This window comes from Galeopterus variegatus, unplaced genomic scaffold, assembly GCF_000696425.1.
Source record: "Galeopterus variegatus unplaced genomic scaffold, G_variegatus-3.0.2 Scaffold4832, whole genome shotgun sequence".
Lineage (NCBI taxonomy): Eukaryota > Metazoa > Chordata > Mammalia > Dermoptera > Cynocephalidae > Galeopterus > Galeopterus variegatus.
Window position 1 is genome coordinate 34578 of NW_007730943.1, and position 21968 is coordinate 56545.

Below are 21968 nucleotides of genomic sequence, written 5' to 3' on the forward strand. Positions count from 1 at the left end.
TCTCAGTCTCTCTCCCTCACCCGTGTCTGTCTCGCTGCCTGTGTCTCCTCATCCCCATCTCTGTGTGTCTCAGTGTCTCTGTCTCCCTTCCTGTGTCTGTCTGTGTTTGTGTCTCTCTCTCATGGACCCTGCAGGGGTGGCCATCAAGCCCCAGGGCTGTGCTCACAGTGTGGCCCTGGCTGTGGGGCCCCGGGGGAAGCTGAGGGAAGGTGTGCAGGGTGTGCAGCTTGGCTGAGGTCACTGCCAGATGCTCCATGCCAGCGTCCCTCCTGGGCCTGCTGTGTCATGGGCATAGCCCTTATGGGAGTGCAAGCTGGTGAGTTCTGCAAAGGACAGAGCCTGGCCTGAGCTGGGCAGACACTCAGGAAACCTGAGGAGCCTGCATGGTCCCAGCTCACTCTGACTGACCGTGTTACACGTTGGCTGACCCTGGATCACCCTGGACAGATCCTGGTTGACTCTGGCAAACCCTGGCCAGAGTTTATCCTGACTGACCTTTGCCTGATTCTGGCTGATCTTGGCCTCTCTAGAGCCTGATGGTGGTTGACCATGGCTGATCCTGGGTGATCTCAGCTGACCCTGGAAGACCCTGGCTGACCCTGGGCTGATGGGGGCTGGGGCCTCCTGCAGGCCTTGGGGAACTCACTGCCCCCAAGGAACTCTCCCAGGCCCCAGGCCCATCTGACCAGATCTTGGTTTTTTGGGGCATGATTCTCAGAACAGCAGCTCTCTGGTTGGGACACCTGGGCTGGGCTGTGTTTGGAATGACTCAGCCACTCTATAGGGCTATTTTGGGTGTTTCGGCAGGTGATGGGGCACAGGAGGCTTCAGAAGAAAGAGAAAAACAAGAAGATACAAACAGCACTGCCTCCCACCCTCCTCCTGTCCCACTCCTGTGCTGTCACCCCTCCCCCAGTAGTAACCCTTGATCTGGCAATCCCCAATGGACTGAGAGTCCAGCTCTCACAGGCATGGGGCCTGGGCTGGTCCTTGCTATACCAGGTCAGCCTGGTGCCAACACACCCTCTGGGCCTGGGAAAGGTGGAGCAAGGCCTTGGGGGTCATTATTTCATGTTCCATCCAGTGCATGCACCAAGAGGGTCTTGAAACCCCTAAAGAGCTCCCTGCATCCCTGAAGGTCACTTCCTAATGAGGGTCAAGTCTCAGAACAAAGATACAAAATCCAGCATGCAAGACAGAGTGAGGCAGGCTCAGAACAAGGTCTCAGATGTCAGAATAAATGGGTATGAGATAAGAACATGGTGATAGGGCCCAGGGCTCAGTAATCAGGCCCATGGCTCAGTGATCAGAGCTAAGACACAGTGACCAGGATCAGGACACACCGATCAGGACCAGGCCTCAGTGATCAGGACCAGGACACAGTGATCAGGTCAAAGACACAGTGATCAGGAGACACAGTGATCAGGACCAGGGCTCAGTGATAAGGATCAGGGCTCTGTGATCAGGACCAGGACACAGTGATCAGGACCAGGGCTCAGTGATAAGGATCAGGGCTCAGTGATCAGGACCAGGGCTCAGTGATAAGGAGACACAGTGCTCAGGACCAGGGCTCAGTCATAAGGATCAGGGCTCAGTGATCAGGACCAGGACACACTGATCAGGGCCAGGACACCATCATCAGGACTGGGACACAGTGATCAAGACCAGGACACAGTGATCAGGACCAAGACACAGTGACCAGGATCAGGACACATTGATCAGGGCCAGGACACCATCATCAGGAACGGGACACAGTGATCAAGACCAGGACACACTGATCAGGACCAGGACATAGTGATCAGGAGACACAGTGATCAGGACCAGGGGTCAGTCATAAGGATCAGGGCTCAGTGATCAGGTCCAGGACACAATGATCAGGACCAGGCCCCAGTTATTAATACCAGGGACCAGTGATCAGAAGCAGGGCCCAAAGATTAGGACCAGGACTCAGTGATAAAGGCTGGGCTAGTGATCAGGACCAGTACTCATGGATCAGCATCGGTGATCTGTGTGTGGTTCTGGGGAGGACTCTCCCTCTTCACCTGCCTTGGTGACACCCGGCATTCATCCCTATATCTTAGCTTTGTGCAGGACCAGGTCATGCCTTGGTTACTAGACTAGGGTCCTCCTGGGCCCATGCCCACCCTAACACTCTCATGGACTGTGAGGCAGGCATCTTCCAGTCTGAAGCCACAGCCACTTCCTGGGTCCCCTCCCCTCATCCAGAGTCTGAGGACGTTTGCCTTTGGGATCAGTTTATTGCTCCAGGAAGGTGTGGGAATCGGGGGTGGGTTGGAGGCTTCAGTCAAGGCTGAGTCCTGGCACGCACAGCTGGCTTCTCCAGGAGGTCCTTCCACACTCCCTGCAAAGACAACAGGGGTGAGGGCTGGAGGAACTCGTGAAGGTGGGTATGTCCTCCCAGTGACCCAGTCCCCACCCTGGCCTGACTCATAGAGACCGAATTGGATCTTGAAGTTCTGCACCCACGGGACACTCATGCCCTGACCCCAGGCCTGCCCGTGTCCTCCTGTCTGTGGAAAGACCACCTCCCCAGGACAGCAGGGCTCCCTGTGGTGAGATCAGGTGATGCACTCCTCAGAGCAGAGCGCCTCCAGCCTGGATCAACACCCTCCTGGCCCCCCACCTGCACCATGCCGGCTCCTGCTCAGTACTTGAGGCCTCCTGCTCTGCTGCCAGGTGGGCCCCGCACACTCGCCACAGTCAGCGCCGTGCTGTAGAACAGGCTCAGCAGGAAGAGGGTGAGGAGGGTGACGGTGGTCGGCCACAGGCCAGCGCCCAGGGCCTCCTCCTCCAGGCTCTCCTGTGGCAGGTCCAGCACCACCCAGGGAAGCGGCTCCAGCCAACCTGCAAGACACTGAGGGCCTGTCAGGCCTCGACCTGCATGGGTGGGGACCTGGGCCCAAGCCCTGCCCTCCCATGCCTCATTGGGGTCTGGGGACAGCCACAGTGGGAGTCCCTATCTCAGGTCTGAGACTTGCTCAGGGAGGTCGAGGAGTCAGGGTCCCAGGTAAGGGGTGGGGACCCTTGCAGCTCTTGAGATGCCCACAGGACCCCTGTCTTTGAGGGTCTCAGTGGGAGACTGGGCAGGGCAGGTGGGTGGGCACTATCTTTGCTGCTTCTAAGACAGCTAGAGCCCAAGGCCTCCTGGGTCTCAGTGTACTCAGTGAGCCCTCACCAAGCCCCAGCTGGCCTTGGCCAGGGTCTTGGGTCTGCAGAGGAGCAGAACTCCTCACCCCCCAGGAGATCTGGGTCAAGACAGAGATCTGGATCTGAGGTTCAGTGTGCCAAGGGCTGGATGGACGTGATCAGAGGCCTCTGTTGCCTTCCCAGGAGACGTGACTGAGGGCTGAAGGCCACCAGCACAGGCAGCCCCTGCGTCCCAGGGCATAGATCTCCCTTGTTAAATGGGAGTTGGACCTGCTTGTCGTATGCTGATATATCCAATCATTCATCATTCCATCCGTCCACCTGCCTACCCAGCCATCTGTAGAGCTGTTATCCATCTATCTACCCAGCCATCCATAGAGTCATTATCCATCCATCCATGTATAAAGCTGTTATCTATCCACCCAGCCATCCATAGAGCTACCATCCATCTACCCACCCACCCGTCCATCCACCACCGTGTGCCCTATGATCCTTCCACTTCTCTGCCTACTCTCCCTCTATGGGGTCAGCCCCTCACCCACTGATTCTGCCACCTCCCCCTCTCTTTAGAAAGCCGTCCTTTGGTCAGGCCTTGGGTCCCCAGGGCTGGCTGGAGCACTACTCTGTGGCTGTGCTTCCCCGACTGGCCCGATGCTCTCCCTGCCCTCCTTTGGTGACTGGACCCTCAAGGGAGAGCCATGGTCAGAGTGTGCGTGGGCTTCCACCCACCTCAGCCCTGGGAGCAGAGGGAGGCGCAGAGGCCGGGTCCCGTGAGGAGGGTGGAAGGTGTCTGAGACGAGAGCAGGGGCCCCGCTGCCCCCTTGTGGGAGTCGTGGTACCACGTGTCCCCACAGGGGTTATGGGACTGTTCTCTTTGTGCTCTTGTGAGCCCCAAGCAGAAGCCAGAGGCCTGCAGGGGGCCCTGGGTGGGAGCTGTCTCCTGGCCTGCTTCTGGCTCTTCCCCACCACTGCTCCCCACCCTGTCCATGATTTGTGTCATACTTGGGCTCAGGAAGGTAGGGGAGACTTGAGCCTGGGGGACGCGCAGGGAGCAGGGGCTTCCTGGGAGGCGTCTGTGGACTTGGCACCTTAGCTGGAAGCACAGGGAGGCCAGGAGGAGAGCCTGGGGAGACCCCACTGTGGATTTGGGAGGGGCCTGCCCTTGCCTTCCTGGAGCTGGGTCTAGGCTGTGCACCTGCAAGGCTCAGATGTGTGTGTGTACATGTGAGTGGTGTGGTGTGCAGGTGGGGCAGGCTGCACCCATGGGGGTCCCCCTTTCTGTGTAAGTTGGGGGCTGGCCTGAGCACTGTGTGTTGTTTGGCTGAGGCTGACCAGCTGGGGGTGATGTGGGGCCTGCCTGGGGTACGCTTCTCCGGGGGTGCCCTGGAATCCAGCCCCTCTCCTCCCCCCTTCCTGCCCATGACCCCCACGATGGCATGTGTGCTTTCCTGGCCAGCCTTGGCCTCCCCAGCTGCAGCCATGTCACCTTCCCACTCGGGAAACTTCCACGGCCCACTGCTTTAGGACACACCCTGGGCTGTGCTCACCTAGGCCGGGAGACCCTACCACCCTCAGATTTCTCTTCCAGCTTGGCCTCCCCCCCATGCCCACGCACATGCACCCAAGCACCCGGCGTGAGGCTCGTGGCGGTGCCACAGGCTGAGAGGCTCAGGGCGGTGGGCTTCCCCCTCCCGGCCCCGGGGATGGACAGACAGCAGTGCAGGGCTGCTTCGGGCGAGCTCAGAGTTTATTCAAGGGGCGGGGCGGCGGGTGGCTCAGTAGCAGATGCCATCCACCTCGGACAAGACCACGGACACGTTGACGTGGTTGGGTTTACCCGCCAGGCGGTCGATGGTCTTCTGGGTGAAGGCCTTGGGCAGAGCCTCGTGCCCCACCAGGCAGGAGAAGTTGTCCCCATTCCTCCAGACCTCGGCTGTCACGCGCAGCAGGCTGGCCACGGCAAAGGTGGTGGCGCCCTGGCTGGGCTCCTGCTTCGGGGCCCACGTCAGGTAGTCCTCGCGGGGCAGCTCCTCGGTGCCGTGCAGCCAGCGCACTAGCACGTCCTTCGGGCTGAAACCCCGCGCCAGGCACGTCAGCGTCACCAGCTCGTTCAGGGCCAGCTCCTCCGACGGCGGCGGCAGCAGGTGGACCTGGGGCTGATAGGTGTCCTCTGGAGGGTGGAGAGTCAGGTCAGGGGTCTGGGCAGGGGAGGAAAGAGCCCCTCTGGCCTGCTAGGCTCCCGGGGCTGTGTCCTGACTCCCACTCAGCTGGCCTTGGTTTCCCTGGCAAGTGGGGATCAGAGCACCAAGCCCAGGAGCTGGAGGGAGGAGGCAGGATTGGGAATGGGCTTTGCAAACTGTAAAGTTCTGGGCAGTGTCCCGAGGGAGGGGTCCAGGCCCACCTGAGGCTTTGGCGATGGTGGCGGTTAGTGTGGTGTTGGACGCAGGGTCGGTGCCAGTGCATGTGAAGGTCTGCCCGAGGTTCCAGGGCTCCGCGCAGCCGGGCAGGACGCTGGACACGCTGTAGCAGCCGCAGGCGTCAAGCTTGTATGACTGCTGGACAGCGGCCGCCCCCTCTGAGGGCTCCCAGGTAAAGTAGACGCCCTGGGCATCTTTCAGGCCACTCAGCGTACATGTGAGGTTGGCATCTGAGCCCAGGAGCAGGTCCTCGAGGGCTGGTCGGTGCAGTGACAGGCGGGGATTGCCGCACTGAGTTGGAGAAGTCTCTCCACAAGATCCTAAAGCTGAGAGAGAGGCCCGAGCAGGTCAGCGTGCCCCTTCCTTCCCTCCATCCCCCAGCCTTGGCCCCTCTAGGGGCCTGGCCCTACAGTCCACTCTTGTGGCTCCTGTGGTGGACACAGGCCAGGGCTGACCCCACCCCCAGCCCATCCTCTGACCTTTGCAGGGCACAATCACATCCTGGCTATAGTTGGAGTTGTGTTCCACGTGGCATGTCATGGACTCACTGTCCGGGCACTGGGCGGCTGGCAGGGTCAGCTGGCTAACTGTGGTGTATAGCCCATCGGCATCCTGGGCTGCTGGGTAGTTTGTGACGATTGTGTCCTCTCCGCTGTAGCTCCAGGTCACATTCAGGGGCTCCGAGGGGAAGAAGCCCTGGATCAGGCAGCCGATGACCACCTCGTCGCCTGACTCAGCACTACTGACGTTCAGCGGGAAGACACTGGGGCTGGTCGGGGACTCTGGAACACAGAAGATGCACTGTGAAACGTGGGTCCTCATGACAGCCCCAGGAGGACAGGACCATGCCTGCTTCTCCTTCACACTGGAGGAGCCTGGACAGAGAGGGTTGTGACTGCCCCAGGGTCACAAAGCTCCTATGCCATGAACCTGGATTTAGAACATGCTCCTCAGAGAGAGTTCTTGCACGTGGACAGGGCCTCTGGTGCAGGCCCCTCCCAGACAGCGAACTGTGGTTATTAACACGGCTCTGCATGGAGCAGCCGAGTTCCCTGAAGCTCCCTGAGCCTCAGCTCCCACTCTGTGCAGTGGGCACTGCATGCTCTCTCCCCTGGGGTTTGGGGGATCATGACAGGGAGGCCCAGAGGGAGATGCACAGGAAAGGACTGAGTGGCCTGGGCTTGAAGCTCAGCCTGCCTGGGCTCTGCTGTGTTGAAGGTCACACTGGGGAGGAGGGGCCTGTCCTGTCTGTGTCCCCACCTCCCACTTCCCCTGCTGGGTTCTCCTACAACCACCCACCACTCAACAAGCAGTGGTCGGCCCCTGAGGCCAACAAGGGTCTCAAGTCCAGAGGCCAAGATACAAAGCAGTCCTCAGCCATGACCTGCCAGTACAGGGCCTGCTACAAGGTGAGCTTAGCCTTCTCGCACATTCTTGATTTCCTTCAGGGCAACTGGTGAAGGGAGAGGACTGCATCATAGATGCTCTGAGCTGCACGGCCCTCATGTGCCAGAGGACACACGGGGACTGCCTGGCTGGACCCAGGGCTCTGGGGATTGATCCACCACCAGACCACCGAGTCCCACTCACCTCAGCACCCACTTAACCCCCCAGTACAGACAGCTCAGCTCAACCCAGCAAAGCTCCACAGCTCTGTCCAGCTAAGCCCAGCCCAGTTCAACTCAGCTCAGAACAGCTCAGTTCAGCCCAGCTCAGCCCAGCCTAGCTCAGCCCAGCACAGCTAAGTCCAGTTCAGCCCACTCAGCCCTGCCAAGCCTAGCCTGGCTCAGCCCACCCCAGCTCAACTCAATCCAGTGTAGCCCAGTACAATTGAGCTCGGTTCAGCTCAGTTTAGCCCAACTCAGCAAAGCCTAGTCCAGCTCAATCCAGCTCAGATCAGTCCAACCCAACTCAATTCAGCACAGTTTATCTCGGTACAGATCAGCCCAACTAAGCCTAGTTCAGCTCAGCTCAGCCCAACTCAGCCCAGCCCAGCCCAGCTAAGCCCAGCTCAGCTCACATTAGTCCAGCTCAGCCCAGCTCAGCTCAGCTCAGCTCAGCTCAGCCCAGCCCACCTCAGCCCAGCTCAGCTCAGCTCACATCAGCTCAGATCAGCCCAGCTCGGCCCAGCTCAGCTCAGCTCAGCTCAGCTCAGCTCAGCCCAACTCAGCCCAGTCCAGCTCAGCTCAGCTCAGCCCAGCCCAGCCCAGCCCAGCCCAGCCCAGCTCAGCCCAGGTCAGCTCAGCTCACATCAGCTCAGTTCAGCCCAGCTCAACCCAGCTCACATCAGCCCAGCCCAGCTCAGCCCAGCCCAGCTCAGCTCAGTTCAGCCCAGCTCGGCCCAGCTCAGCTCAGCACAACCCAACTCAGCCCAGCTCAGCTCAGCTCAGCCCAGCCCAGCCCAGCCCAGCCCAGCCCAGCCCAGCCCAGGTCAGCTCAGCTCACATCAGCTCAGTTCAGCCCAGCTCAACCCAGCTCACATCAGCCCAGCTCACATCAGCTCAGTTCAGCCCAGCTCAGCCCAGCTCACATCAGCCCAGCTCACATCAGCTCAGCCCAGCCCAGCTCAGCCCAGCTCAGCCCTGCTCAGCTCAGCTCAGCTCACATCAGCTCAGTTCAGCCCAGCTCAGCCCAGCTCAGCTCGGCCCAGCCCAGCCCAGCTCAGCTCAGCCCAGCTCAGCTCAGCTCACATCAGCTCAGTTCAGCCCAGCTCAGCTCAGTCCAGCCCAACACAGGCCAGCTCAGCTCAGCCCAGCTCAGCTCAGCTCACATCAGCTCAGTTCAGCCCAGCTCAGCTCAGCCCAGCTCAGCTCAGCTCACATCAGCTCAGTTCAGCCCAGCTCAGCCCAGCCCAGCCCAGCTCAGCCCAGCTCAGCTCAGTTCAGCCCAACTCAGGCCAGTTCAGCCTAGCTGAGCTCACATCATCCCAGCTCAGCCCAACTCAGCCCAGCCCATCCCAGCTCAGTCCAGCTCAATTCACATCAGCCAAACTCAGCCCAGCCTAGCCCAGCCCAACTTAGCCTAGCTCAGCTCACATCAGCTCAGCTCAGTCCAACCCAACTCAGGCAAGTCCAGTTTGGTTCAGCCTAGCTTAGCCCAACTCTGCCCAACCCAGCTCAGTCCAGCCCAGTTTATCTCAGTCCACATCAGGCCAAATAAGCCTAGCTCAGCTCAGCCCAGCCCAGCCCAGCCCAGCCCAGCTCAGCCCAGGTCAGCTCAGCTCACATCAGCTCAGTTCAGCCCAGCCCAGCTCAGCCCAACGCAGCCCAGGCCAGCTCAGCTCAGCCCTGCTAAGCCCAGCTCAGCCCAGCACATCTCAGCTCAACCCAGTTCAGCCAAGATCAGCACTGCCCTGTCTCGCTGAGCCTAGCCCAGCAAAGCCCACCTCAGCCAGCTCAGCCCAGCCCAGCTCAGCCCAGCCCAGCCCAGCCCAGCCCAGCCCAGCCCCGCTCAGCTTAGCCCAGTTGAGCCAGGCTCAGCCCATTTTTGCTCAGTTCAGCCTAGATTAGCCCTGCCCAGGCCAACACAGGCCAGCTCAGCCCAGCCCATCCCAACCAAGCTCAATCCTGATCAGCCCAGCTCAGCCCAGTTTAACCCAGCTTAACCCACTTCAGTCTAGCTCAGCCCAGTCCAGCTCAGAAAGCTCTTCTTGCTGTGTCTCAAGCAGATTTGGTTTATCCCAATTCATCTCTGCCCATCCTGGCCTCATGTCCTGAGCCTTCTCGTTGGGGGTCTCTGCCCACAATAGCCCAGTTTATCCTCACCTGGTCACAGCCCAGCCCTGTGTTTCTTTGATCTCTGTGGTGGTCCCCACTTCCCCTCTCCTCTTTTGTCTTGGTGCCTGTTCTCCATCCTCTGCTCCCAGGAGAGCTCAGGAGGGGGCTGGCTGAGACTCCTCACTGTGTAGGCGAGGAGACAAAGGCCTGGAGAGGATTCATGACCCACCTGCTCAAGGCTGCTGGAGGATCTGCTGCGGCTAACAGGGGCCAGGCCTCCCTCAGCCAGGCAGACCTGCACTGGAGGTCCATCCTCTTGGCCATGTGCCCACCTGCCCAAGGAGGGCTGTAGTGGGGAGGGCCTGGTCCCAGCCCTGCCTTGATGGCTGTGCAGCCTCAGCAGATCCCTGCTCCACTCTGGCTGTTTGCCCACAGATGGGGTGAGGCTGGATGCTGAGGGCAGGCTGGGGAGGGGCTGCATGACTGTGTGTTTGGCCCATAGATGGGGTCACTTTCCCACTTCCTGCCCTGCCAGACGCGGCCCCTTGCCTCCACGTCATGTCTGGTCTGTGGTCTGGCTGTGGTGGGGCCACGTGTATGTGACCCCAGGGCCGTGGTGTGGCCCTGGCTCCACATGGCTGGCCACAAGGTGGGCTGGGGGCTGAGATGCAGGGAAGGAGGGACCAAAATAGAGAGTTAGAGGATTAGAGGCTGAGACAGGGATGGAGAGGGGACTCTAGGGGCTGGTAAGGGCAGAGGCTCCGAGGGATGGGGCTCGTCCGGGGTGGACCCCAGCAAGGGAAGCCTTGGGGAGGACATTTGGGACAACAGGGCAGGCATCAGTGTGGGCAGGTATGCCTTGTGTCATCAGCGTTCTCACCATGGGGTCTCCTACCACCTCCTTCGGAGGCTGCCCAAGTGGAGTCCAGCCCTTTGCCTGGTCCCATGATCCAGCTCACCCCTTATATCCCCCTTGGGAGGTGGTCCTGTCTGGGCAACAAGGGACAGCCAGGCCTGGTTCACATCAGCTGGAGATGGAGGCCTGGGGTGCTTCACATGTGCTTCAGCAGGGTCTTGGAAAGCGTGGGGGTGAATTCAAGATCCCCTGGCTGTGAGGCCAGGACACTCAGGAGGCGGCTGTTGGGGGGACCCTGGGCGTGATGGTGTGGCCCAGTCAGGGCAGGTGGGGGTGGAGAGGGGGAGGGCAGGGAGCCTGGGTGGTCGGGGGTCCTGGGCAGGGACACCCTGGCCTGGTCCAAGGAACCTCTGGAGGTTTTATCATTAACCTGGGATGCCCCACAGTCGTCATCGAGGTGGGCTATTGTGGCTGCATGTCTTAGTCATATCTGGATGCTATAACAAAAATGCCATAGACTGGGTGACTTAATCAACAAACACTTATTTCTCACAGTTCTGGAGGCTGGAAATCCAAGATCAGGTGGCACCAGGGTCAGGTTCTGGCGAGTGCCCGTTCCTGGTTCATAGACGGTGCCTTCTCACTGTGTTCCAACACGCGGAAAGAGGGTGAGGGAGCTCTCTGGGGACCCTTTCCTGAGGGCCCTGATCCCATTCATGTGGCTCCACCCTCACGACCCAATCACCTCCCCAAAGCCCCACCCCCAACACAACCACCTAGGGATTAGGGTCTCAACACATGAATATTTTGGTGGTGGAGGAGGGTGCCCAGGAACATTCAGTCCACAGCATTGGGTCACTCTGGTCTTGGCCTCTGTCCTCTCATGGCCTCTCCTCTTCTGTCTTGTATAAAGACACTTGTCCTTGGCTTTAGGGCCTACCTGGACAATCCGCCACAGCATTGGGTCACTCTGGTCTTGGCCTCTGTCCTCTCATGGCCTCTCCTCTTCTGTCTCGTATAAAGACACTTGTCCTTGGCTTTAGGGCCTACCTGGACAATCCGGGGTGATCTCAAACGGAGACTCTCAACTTGATTATATTTGCAAAGACCCTTTTCCCAAATAAGGTCACATCCACAGGTTCCAGGAGTTAGGACGTGGATGTATCCTTTTGGGGCCTCCATTCAACTCACTATAGTGGATTAATAAAGGAGTAAAGAGAAGGAGGGACAGAAGGGACTCCGGGGAGGTGTCCTCAGCCATATGGAAGGCAGGGTCTCTTGTTCCAAGTGTGGGCTCCGGGTCTGACTGCCTGGGTGTGATCCAGTCCTCCATCCTGTCCCCACGGCCCCTGCTCTCATCCCCTCTGCAACAGGGTGACAATCTCACCTTCCCGCTGGGCCTGTAGGGAATTTGCTCAGGTGTGATGTTGCCTGACACACAGGGAGCCCTGCGAGCTGAGCCCTTGTGACCCTTGCTCTGGGGTCTGTCTGTGGGTGTCTCATGATCTGGGATGTGGGTCAGAGGAAGAAGACACCGAGCTCTGTATTCGGCGGGGGGGTCCCGGTCCAGGAGATGGGACAAGGGTGCCTGGCCTCAGCCTGGAAGGGCCCTTCTGCTGTTGGAAATTCAGACTTGAGACCCTGGCAGGTGGTGGGGTCGACTTGGGCCCCAGCTTCCTGAGACTGTGTGTGAGTCTGGTGTGTGTCTGTGTGTTTTTGAGTGTGCATGAGTGTAGAGCTGGGCAGGGGCTGTGGCCTTGGCTGTGTCCTGAGAAGCCCCCTTCTCTCCGATGTTCTATTTAGACCAAATCTTCAGCATCTCTGGACCAGCCTCCGAGTTCTATCCCCAATCCTGGGTTCTATCCCCAATGGGAAGCCATTGCTCCTGTCTTTGCCACCCATGCCCTGGCTGACCCGAGGTCTGCAGGAGCTAGCCTGGCCTCCCTAGTAGGAGAACAGGGCCCAGGGGCAGGTGCTGTGGTCCAGCCCGGCAGGCTTATTCCCACCCCAGTTCTGTCTCAGAGTCTGTGTGATGTGTGTCTCCCAGCACCGGGTGAGGCTCTCCCTGTATGGCATAGTCACTACAAATGGATTCTTTGGTAACAAAGCATTTGGCCAATTCACCCTAAAAAATGGTCTTGATAATTCACATGTCCTCAGCCAGGCCTGGGAAGGGCCACCCCCATCCCTAGTCTCCTCCTTATTGTAACTTTTCTAATCGTTGAAGCATTTTCTTCATATTATTGGCCACTGGGTTTTTCCTTTCATGAGAGAGCCGTTGCTCACCTAACTTTCTTTTTATTGGGTCCTGAGCACTCTTTGTATATGAGGGAACCCTGCCCTTTGTCATGTATGTTCATGTATTCTCCCACCTTTTAATTGGGCTTCATAGAGACCTTGTAAGCAAGTCTTTCCAACCAGAGAAGCTGCCTCTTTATCCTGAGGAGGAGGCCCTGTGCCTACCATCATCTCACTGGTGGCTGTGCATCCTGTCTCCCCATGCATCAGGCTTCTTCCTGAGGATGGTGTGGCCCCCCTCAGATGGCTCCTGCTCACTTGCATGTCACAGCTCAGCTCATTGACATCTGTGCTGCCTGGCTGGGGGGCAGGGAAGGGAGTGGCCTGTCTGTGCTCAGAGGGTGGATGGATGGGGGCAGTGACTAGTGGTCCTGAGAGGCCCATGCTGGCCTCCACCTTGGTGACCATGTGCTGTGTTCCTGGGGCCTCCTGTACTGACCATGGCATCAGCCCCTGCTGGTTTTCTCACAGGGGTTTGACTGTTGCTGTTACTTTAGGTTTGGAAGAGGCAGTGAGCCTGGGCTGGAGACCAGTGGAACAGGTGGGGTAGGGACCGAGCCATGTGCTCAGGGGGCCTCGTCCCACTACCCCCATGGAGGCCACAGGCACCTCCTCCAAAGCACACTCAGGAGACATGGGGTTTGTGAAAAGGAACTTTACTTAGAAACCCAAAGGAGAGGAAACAAGACTGCCAGAGCTAGGACTGAGAGGCTGACTGGGGCTGTGGGGGTTAGGCCACGGCCGTCCCTGCAGAGGCCCCTTCTTTGGCTGTGGGACCCCCTCTGCCCAGCCCAGGGGCCTCACCCCAGAGGGCTTCTCTGCATCCTCATTTTGCCAGGACAGGGGTTGGGCAGGGGGTGGGCAGAGGGAATCAGGTGCAGGGCAAGGCACAGGGTCTGGGGGTGCAGGGCACTTGGGCCTGGGGTGGAAGGGTCAGACTGCATCTGCAGAGTGAGGCCTTGCAGCTGGGTCTGGCTGGACTTGGGCTGGGGGCTGGGTCATGGGCTCTGAGCCCTAATTATGTTTTGGTGGTTGTTTGGCCCAAACGGGAGTGAGCCTGATGCCTGCAGGCCTGGGATGGGCCCAGGGTAGTCAGCACCCACCCTCAGTCCAGGTCACCCCATTGAAGGGGCCAATGCTATCCTGGGGCTTCTCTCAAAGTAGAGGTGGCATGGGGGCTGTGATTGGCGGGTCCCATCAGTGCTTTAACCTTGGGGCTGAGCTGGAAACTTCCAGACTCAGGTGCACTGGTTGAGAGCACAGGGTGGCCTCACTGGGTCCCCAACTCTGACACTTCGGGGGTTTCGTCTTCTCCCCTCCTCTCAGGGCAGAGCAGCGGCCCCAGGGAGGCTCAGGTGGGGGTGGAGGCAGAAGCGAGGCCTGCGTGGGGCGCCGGTGGTCCAGGGCCTAGGCACCTGGCTGGAGGATGTTGGCGTAGTCATGGGAGGCCTGTGGGCCCCCCTGCAGCACGGCCGACAGGACCCACTTCACCTGGAGGAGGGCGTGCGTGAGGTCGGCTGTGCCTGCTCAGCCGGCCTTCCCCGGCCCCCGCCGAGGATCCGCCCTGCTGCCCACCTTGACCAGGGTGACGGTGGCACTGTAGCTCACGCTGAGCAGGAAGAGGGCGACAAAGATGCAGAGGCTGGTCCACGGCCCGTCCAGCTCCTCACTGGAAGCCTCTTCTGCACACAGGTCCTGGAGGTCCAGCTCTGGGGGCACTGTCCAGTCAGTCCTCCCCAGCCTCCCACAGGGGGTAGTTGTGGAGCCCCTTGCTGGTCTCGAGACTCCCCCCCTGATGCCTGTAGTGGCAGAGCTCCCGGTCCAGCCCCCTCGGGGACTGCGCCGAGCCCCTAGCCAGCCCCAGAGGGTTGAGGGTCTAAAGCCCTCCAAGGTCGGCTGGCAACTGTGCAGGAGCAGCCTGGGTCCTCTGCCCTGGACTCAGGGCCAGGCTGACCTCTCTGACCCCTCGTCCTCTGCCCCTCACCCTGGCCCCGCATTTCTCTGCCTCCATTTGTCACTGCTTCTCTCCTGACTGCTGGCCACCTCACTCAGCCCCACGGGCCCCTCTCTAGACCTGGCCCCACCTCACCCCAAGTTAGTGGATCCCCTCCTGCAGCACCAGGTCGGGCCACCCAGAAGCTCTCCTGTGCACAGCAGGGCTTGCAGCTGCCCTATCCCTCAGCCCAGGCCCAGCTCTGATTCCACCAGCCCGTGAACCCCTCCAAAGTGCAAGCAGATGGCCGCTCTGCTTCAAGCCCTTGGTAAGGGTCTGAGCTCTGCAGCCTGGAGCCCAGGACCCAGGACATGGGCTTTGTCTGGCCAAGGAATCATTGCAATGGGTGTGGAGGGTCTGACCCTTGCTGTGTGGACTTGAGCCCAGGCCCTGGAGTTCCAGGGCTGCCTACTGGCCCTACTCTGGTCTTGCCCCGTCCCCCAGCCTGGCCTGGCCACTCTGGTTCCTTCTGCCCTGAGGCCTGGGCCCTTTCTCCCCAGCACCCGCTGCTGCCTGCCTGTCTCTGGTCACCCCCAGGCTCAGGCTGTGCTTAGGGTCCTGACGTCTGTGTTTTTTGCGTGGATAAGGTGGGTGCTGTGTGCTCAGTTGTGTGCACTGTTGTTCATGTGCGATGGGAGCGTCTGGGTCAGGGGTGTGTGTCAGATGGGCACACGGCTTTGGGGGCTCTAGGGGGTGGATGTGGCCCCAGCTCTCACCCCCTCAGCCTTCAGGCCCTGGGATGGGTTGTGCGGGCTGCAGCTGTCAGGAGAGTGGGATGGAGCCCGTGCCTTGGGTGTGGGTGTGTGTCCTTGTGCACCCATGTGTGTCCGTGTATATTTGTATGTGTGCTTGTGTCTGTGTCCTTTTGTCTGTGGGGTGCTGCTGACAGGGAGTGGTTAGACTGGGGACACCGGGGCCACAGGGAGAAGCCTTGTGGGGGCCTCTGGGCTCCCAGCCAGGGGTGGGATGCTTTTCCGTTTCTGTCTTAGATCCAGTGGCCCACGAGTGACCCGTGGGAAGGGGTTGGGAGTGGCTGGGTAAGGGGCAGCTGTGGGCGCCATGCGTGGGCTGTGGCTGAGCATCACCCTGCGTGGGGTGCCTGTGGGTGTGGCACGCTGTGGGCGCTGCGGGGCTGTGTGTGCAGGGTGTGCTCAGCTCCGTGTGCAACGAGCACCAGCGTGAGTGGGCGTGACTGAGTGTGGGAGGGTGTGCGAGGGCCAGCACCTTCCTGAGCATCGCTTCAGCATGGAGGGAGGCTGGGAACAGGATGGGGGAGCCAGGTGCCAACTGGGCCTGTCGCGACCCCAGGGGCGGGGTGGGCGGTCAGAGAGCATGGGCGTGTGAGTGGCCTGGCCCCTCTGGCCCCTGTGCTGGGTCTGGGGGTCCACCCTGCCCACCTGTGCATGGAGGTGAGGGCAGGTGAGACAGACTGAGGGGCCTGTCTGGGGGCCTGTGAGTCTGTGAGGGGGTCTGACTCAGGCTGTGTCTCCACCTGGCAGGGCCTATGTGTCCAGCCACACCTGGGAGTGCAGGGGCTGCTCTGTCCAGACAGACGGAGGCTGAGGCCTCCAGGAGAGGCGGTGCCTGTGGGGGCCAGGCAGGCTCTCCCCGGCCCCTCCCCTGACTTCTGGATCTGTGGACTCCTTGGAGGGGCAGGACCCACAGTGGGGAGGTAGGGAGGGCCTGGGCTGTCTGTGCTGAGACCCCACAGATGTGCTGGTTGACAAATACCCCCGGCACAGGGTCAGATGAGCCCCACCGTAGCCCTGCTCCACCTCCTCCTTTCCCCTCTCCTGGCGGAGTCCCTTCCTCTGTGCCAAGACACCCCTGCCCACCCCCAAGAATGAGCGCTTCCAGCGCTCTGAGCAGGCACCGAGTGTTTATTGGGGTGGCTTCCCAGCGTTGGTACAACCGTGGACAGGTCTGGCTGACCCTCCTGTCCCTGCCCCAGCTGGACAGAGCCCTGGAAGGGAGGGAGGCCAGAGGACATCATTTACCAGGTTTTTTAGACACCGGTTTCTCGAGGATCCTATTGCCGGGCAGTGCCTCGTGGACCACGCGGCAGGTGAATTCTTTGTTCTGCTCCCAGTCTGCCCAGGTCACCTCCAGGCGGCTGAAGACGAAGAAAGTGGGGCTGGAGCTGTTGGCCGTGACGGGCCACGTTGTGCTGTACTGGTCACCATGGATCTGCACCTTCTCTCGCAGCCACTGCACAGAGATGTCCGCGGGGAAGAAGTTCTGGGCCAGGCACGTAAGGGTGACCTTGCGCTTGTTCGCCTGCTCCTCCTCAGGTGGCAGGAACACGTAGACTTCAGGGGAGACAGGGTTGCCTGTGGACAGGTGTGGGGTCAGCCCAGGCCCAGCCTCCTGCCTGTCCTCCCAGGAGGGCCCGCCCACCTCCACTGGTCTGTAGCTCACCGGAGGCCTTGGAGATGGACTGCACGATGTCCCTGGGCAGGTCAGGGTGGGACACCCTGCACTGGTAGGTCTCACCCCTAGTCCAGTCTGTGGCATCCACCGGCAATGTGGACGTGACAGTGACTGTCCCATTGTACTGATCCTTGGTCACCAGGGGGCCCACAGTCACGGGCTTCCCACTGTCCCGGGACCAGACCAGACTTACACCTTCCTTGCTGGCCAGGTCCACCACCAGACAGGTGATCTTGGGTGACTTGTGGACATACAGGTCGAGAGGGCTGGGTGGGCTCAGATAGATGCTTACGCCTCGCGGGTTGGAATCTGTGTGCGGGAGGGGCTGCGTGAGACTCTCCCCGTCTTTCCCCTGTGACCCCTGAGTTTCTGGGTGTTGGGATGAGTGGGGGCTATACCTACGCATCTCCGAGCACTGTCCTCAAAGGTGCTGCCGCGGTAGGCGACCTGGCAGGTGTAGGTGCTTTCGGACACCCACTGGCCCTGGGTGATGTTGAGATCACTTTGGGTGGAGGCCAGCTTGCCCTCCAGCTTGGGCTGGGTGGTGTACGGGTACATGTTGGTGATGTTCTGCCCGTCCACCAGCCAAGTGACCTCGATTTCACCTGGGGTGTAGCCAGAAATGAGGCATAGGAGCTGGATGGTGGAATGGGAGTCCCCGCGGGGGTTGCAGGAGGAGTGGAAGAGCTTCACGGTGGGCGGGGTGAAGGTGACGGAGCACGCTGGGGGCAGAGGTGGGGGTCGTGAGTGTTGTTTGGCCTCCTGAGCCTCGTACCTCCTCCTCTCGGAGCCCATGTCCCAGCTCAGGGCCCAAGCACACTGGATATTCCCAGCAATGTGGCATTTGAGCCCACCCCTTCCCTCTCCCCTGCCCTCTTTGTCTGAGCCTGGCACGTTCTGGAAGTCCCTCCTCCTCTGACTGTAGTCTCTCTTGCTGTAGCCACAGCGAGCCCAGCCCCCACTCACCTTCGAAGGTCTTGTTGATGTGGGCTGCAGAGGGAGCGTGCACCACTCTGCAGGTGAACTTCTGCTTGGCCTGTGCACCTGAGGCAGTGACCAGGCTGGTGGTGATGTAGAGGCCGGAGGTGGTGACAGAGGGAAAGGTCACAGCGCTCTTGCTCAGGGAGGCTTCTTCATCCCAGGTCATGGTCACTGGCTCTGGGAAGTAGCCCATGGCCAGGCAGCCCAGAGTCACCGAGGCAGTGGTGCCTTTGCAGCAGGAAGCCAAGGGATACACAGAAGGGGGTCGGGTGGACTCTGTAGGGACAGGGCCCAGGTCAGTGCTGACCACAGGACTGTCACCCCATCAGCTACTGGGATAGCCACTGGCCTGGGGTTCTGGGGGGGGCTGTGACAGAATGGAAGGGTGCTGGAGACCCTGCTCCAGCCCAGGGGGCTGGGCGGGTCAGGCCCATCTTGGGCCCTTTCCTTATTCTCTCATCCACCTCTTTCCCCACAAGCCCCAGGCCCAGGATACCACCTGATGTGTCCCCTGCAGCCCCCGGGAAGTTGTGGCTCAGTCACTACCCTCAGGCCAGGCTCAGGAACAGGGGAATTCCCAGGATGTACCCAAACTCAGTCCTGAGTGGCTGGAATGTGGGCTCTCCAGGTGCATAGGCACTAGCCGTTCCCCTAGGCTGACAGTCACAGCCCAGAGAGCCCCCAGGAAACACCAGACTGTCCCTTTTGTCCCTAGCATTGACCCCATGGGGGCTGAGGACCCAGAGCCCTCCCAGGAACCACCATAATGTCTTCTCCCCTAACCCCAAATCTTTGTGGGGCTCTCTGTGGGCAGATTTGCCTATCCATCCTGCTCTAGGGCACCTGCACCCTGAGCCTGTTGGGTTCAGCTACTCTCTCTCCCAAGTGCTCTGGCATGGCTTCCCCTTCACCTCAGCCCAGGCCTGACCGGCCAGGCCTTGCTGGTGCTCTGCCCCCATGCTGATCTCTGGGGGAGGACAGGAAGACCTGGCCTCGATGTCCTATGGACAAAAGACAAAGATGACCATCAGAGGCCACCTATCCCTCCTGCAACAGCAACTGTGCCCAGGCCACTCTGGTTTGCATACATGTTCTGGCCTTGGAGCCCCAGGACCCCAGCCCATCCTGGTGGTGGTGCTCAGCTCAGCTTGGTCTTGAAGTCTGCTCTAGGCTCCAGAAATTCACAGTGCCTATGCCAACTCTGTACACCCTTCTCCACTCTGCCTGCTCAATCCACCTGAGCAAAGTCTAGATGACCTTGCATCAGGACAGCCAAGATCAGCCAAGATCAACTGAGACCAGTCAAGAGGACCAGTCTGATGATGGCCAGCTCCATAAGCCCAGCCCAGCCTAGTCCAGCCCAGCTCAGCTCGGCCCTGCCCAGCCCAGTTAAACCCAGCCCAGCCCATCCTAGCCCACCTCAGCTCAACCCAGCCAGCCCAGCCTAATTAAACCAAGCCTGGCCCAGCTTAGCTCAGTTTAGCTAAGCCCAGACCAGCTGGCTCATCATAGTCCAATTCAGCTCAGCTCAGCCCAACCCAACCCAACTTAGCCCAGATCAGCCTAGACCAGCCCAGTTCAGCCCTGCCCAGGCAGCTCAGCTCAGCACACCCCAGCTCACCCCCCACTGTAGCTCAGCTTAGCACAGCCCAGCCCAGCCTAGCCCAGCTCAGTACAGTCCAGCTTAGCTCAGTTCAGCCCAGCTCAGCCAAGCTCAGTTCAATCCAGCCCAGACTAGTTAAACCCAGAACAGCTCAGCCCAGCCCAACCCAGTGCAGGCCAGCCCAGCTCAGCCCACCACAGCTCAGCCTAATCCAGCCAAGTTCAGCTCAGCCCAACTCAGCCCAGACCAACTCAGTTCATCTCAGCCAGCCTAGCTCATCTGAGCTCAGCTCAGCCCAGTCCAGCTCAGCCCAGTTCAGCCCACACATCCCAGTCCAGCCCAGCCCAGCCCATCCCAGTCCAGCTCAGCCCACCTCAGCTCAGCCCAGTCCAGCCCAGCTCAGCCCAGTGCAGCTCAGTCCAACCAAGCTCAGCCCACCTAAGTCAGGCCAGTTCAGCCAGCTTGGCCCAACATGGCCCAACCCGGCCCAGCCCGCCCCAGCCCAGCCCAGCCCAGCCCAGCCCAGATCAGCTCTGTCCAGCTCAGCCTAGCCCATTTCTGCCCAGCTGAGCCCAGCCCAATTGAGCCCAGCCCAGCCCAGCTCAGCTCAGCCCCACCCAGCCCAGGCCAGCTCAGCTCAGCCCAGCTCAGCTCAGCTCAGTCAAGTTTAGCAAAGCCAACCTCAGCCTAACTAAGGCCTTCCCAGCTCAGCTCAGGCTGGCTTAGCCCAGCACAGTTGAGCTCAGTTCAGCTCAGTTCACCTCCACTCAGCTAAACCCAGTCCAGTTCAGCTAAGCCTGTACAGCTCAGTCTAGCTCAGTTCAGACCAGCTCAGTCTAGCTCAGTTCAGACCAGCTCAGCCCAGCCCAGCCCAGTGCAGCTCAGTCCAACTCAGAGCAGTCCAACCCAGCTCAGTCCAGCCCGGTTTAGCTCAGTCAAGACCAGCCCTGCTCAGCTTAGCCCAGTTCATCCCATCTCATCTCAGCATAGCCCAGTCCAGCTAAGCTCAGCCCAGCTCAATTCAGCACAGTTTATCTCAGTCCATAATAGCCCAACCAAGCCTAGCTTAGCTCAGCTCAGCCCAGCACAGCCCCATGACCTAAGCCCAGCTCAGTGCAGCTCAGCTCAGCTAGCTCAGCTGTCTAGTTTAGCCCAGCCCAGCCCAGCTCAGTTCAGTCCAGTCCAGTTCAGCACAGCCCAGCACAACTCAGCCCAGCACAACTTAACCTAACTCTGCTCAGCCCAGCTCAGTTAAATTCAGTAAAGCCTGATTCAGCCCAGCTCAGTCCAGCCCAGGCCAGCCCAGGCCAGCTCAGCCCAGCCCAGCCCAGCCCAGCCTAGCCTAGCTCAGCTCAGTCCAGCTCAGCCTAGCCCATCTCTGCCCAGCTGAGCCCAGCCCAACTGAGTCCAGCCCAGCCCAGCTCAGCTCAGCCCCATCCCTCCCAGGCCAGCTCAGCTCAGACCAGCTCAGCTCAGCTCAGTCGAGTTTAGCAAAGCCAACCTCAGCCTAACTAAGGCCTTCCCAGCTCAGCTCAGGCCGGCTTAGCCTAGCACAGTTGAGCTCAGTTCAGCTCAGTTCACCTCAACTCAGCTAAACCCAGTCCAGTTCAGCTAAGCCTGTACAGCTCAGTCTAGCTCAGTTCAGCCCAGCTCAGCCCAGTCCAGCCCAGCACAGCCCAGTCCAGCCCAGCCCAGCGCAGCCCAGTTCAGTCCCATAATCTAAGCCTAGCCCAGCCCAGCCCAGTTTAGCCCAGTAATATAAGCCTAGCCCAGATCTATCTAGTCTAGCACAACCCAGCTCAGCTCAGCACAGCTCAGCCTAACCCTGCTCAGCCCAGCTCAGTTAAATTCAGTAAAGCCTGATTTAGCCCAGTCCAGCCCAGCTCAACCCCACCCAGCCCAGCCTAGCTCAGCCCAACTCAGCCCAGAAGATGTAGGCCCAGGCCAGCCTGTTGTGCAGTTCAGCACAGACAGCTCCCCACTGCCATCCCCATCTCTGGGTCTGCTGTCTCTGTTCTGGCTGCTGCAGGCAGATCCTCACCCAGCTAAGTCCAGCCTGGGGCCTCTGTGTGATCCCTGACTCCCCTAGCCTTGGACCCGGCCCAGCTTGTCCCATCTGAGGTTCGCAGCCTCTTGCCTTCTGCAGGTTGGCTTTAGGCTATGTCTAGCTTCCCTGTGTTCCCATGCAGGGAAGGGACTGCTGAAGGACATGCAGTGACCATAAGGCTCGTTCCATGCTGGGAGGGTAGTCCAGGTGTCCTCTCTCTTGTCGGTGGCCCAGGCAGCCATCCGTCAATGTCACTTCAGCCAGCCCCTTTGCTGGGGTTCCCGGGCTTGGATACCTGAAGTGCTGGGTCCTCTGGTAGGTGCCGTGGCCTGCATGGCCCGTCCTGTCTGCAGGCACCTGTCGGGTCCCTGGATAGGCTTCCCGATGATGTGAATTGTTAGTAACCATTGTTATTTTTACATCCAGACAATAGGACCGGGGGGGGGGGGGGGGGGGGGG

General features: G+C 60.2%; 2 gene segments (V, D, J or C); both read right to left on the reverse strand.

Annotated features, from left to right (window-relative positions):
• Positions 1 to 4894: 4894 nt before the first annotated feature.
• On the reverse strand, positions 4895 to 6407 carry LOC103603862. The segment is given in 3 exon segments: positions 4895 to 5338; positions 5570 to 5893; positions 6065 to 6407. Coding segments are annotated over 3 exon segments (1062 nt in total).
• Positions 6408 to 13862: 7455 nt separating this feature from the next.
• LOC103603863 lies at positions 13863 to 21844 on the reverse strand. The segment is given in 7 exon segments: positions 13863 to 13946; positions 14031 to 14164; positions 16446 to 16778; positions 16867 to 17187; positions 17277 to 17600; positions 17845 to 18135; positions 21805 to 21844. Coding segments are annotated over 7 exon segments (1527 nt in total).
• Between the last annotated feature and the right edge of the window lie 124 nt (positions 21845 to 21968).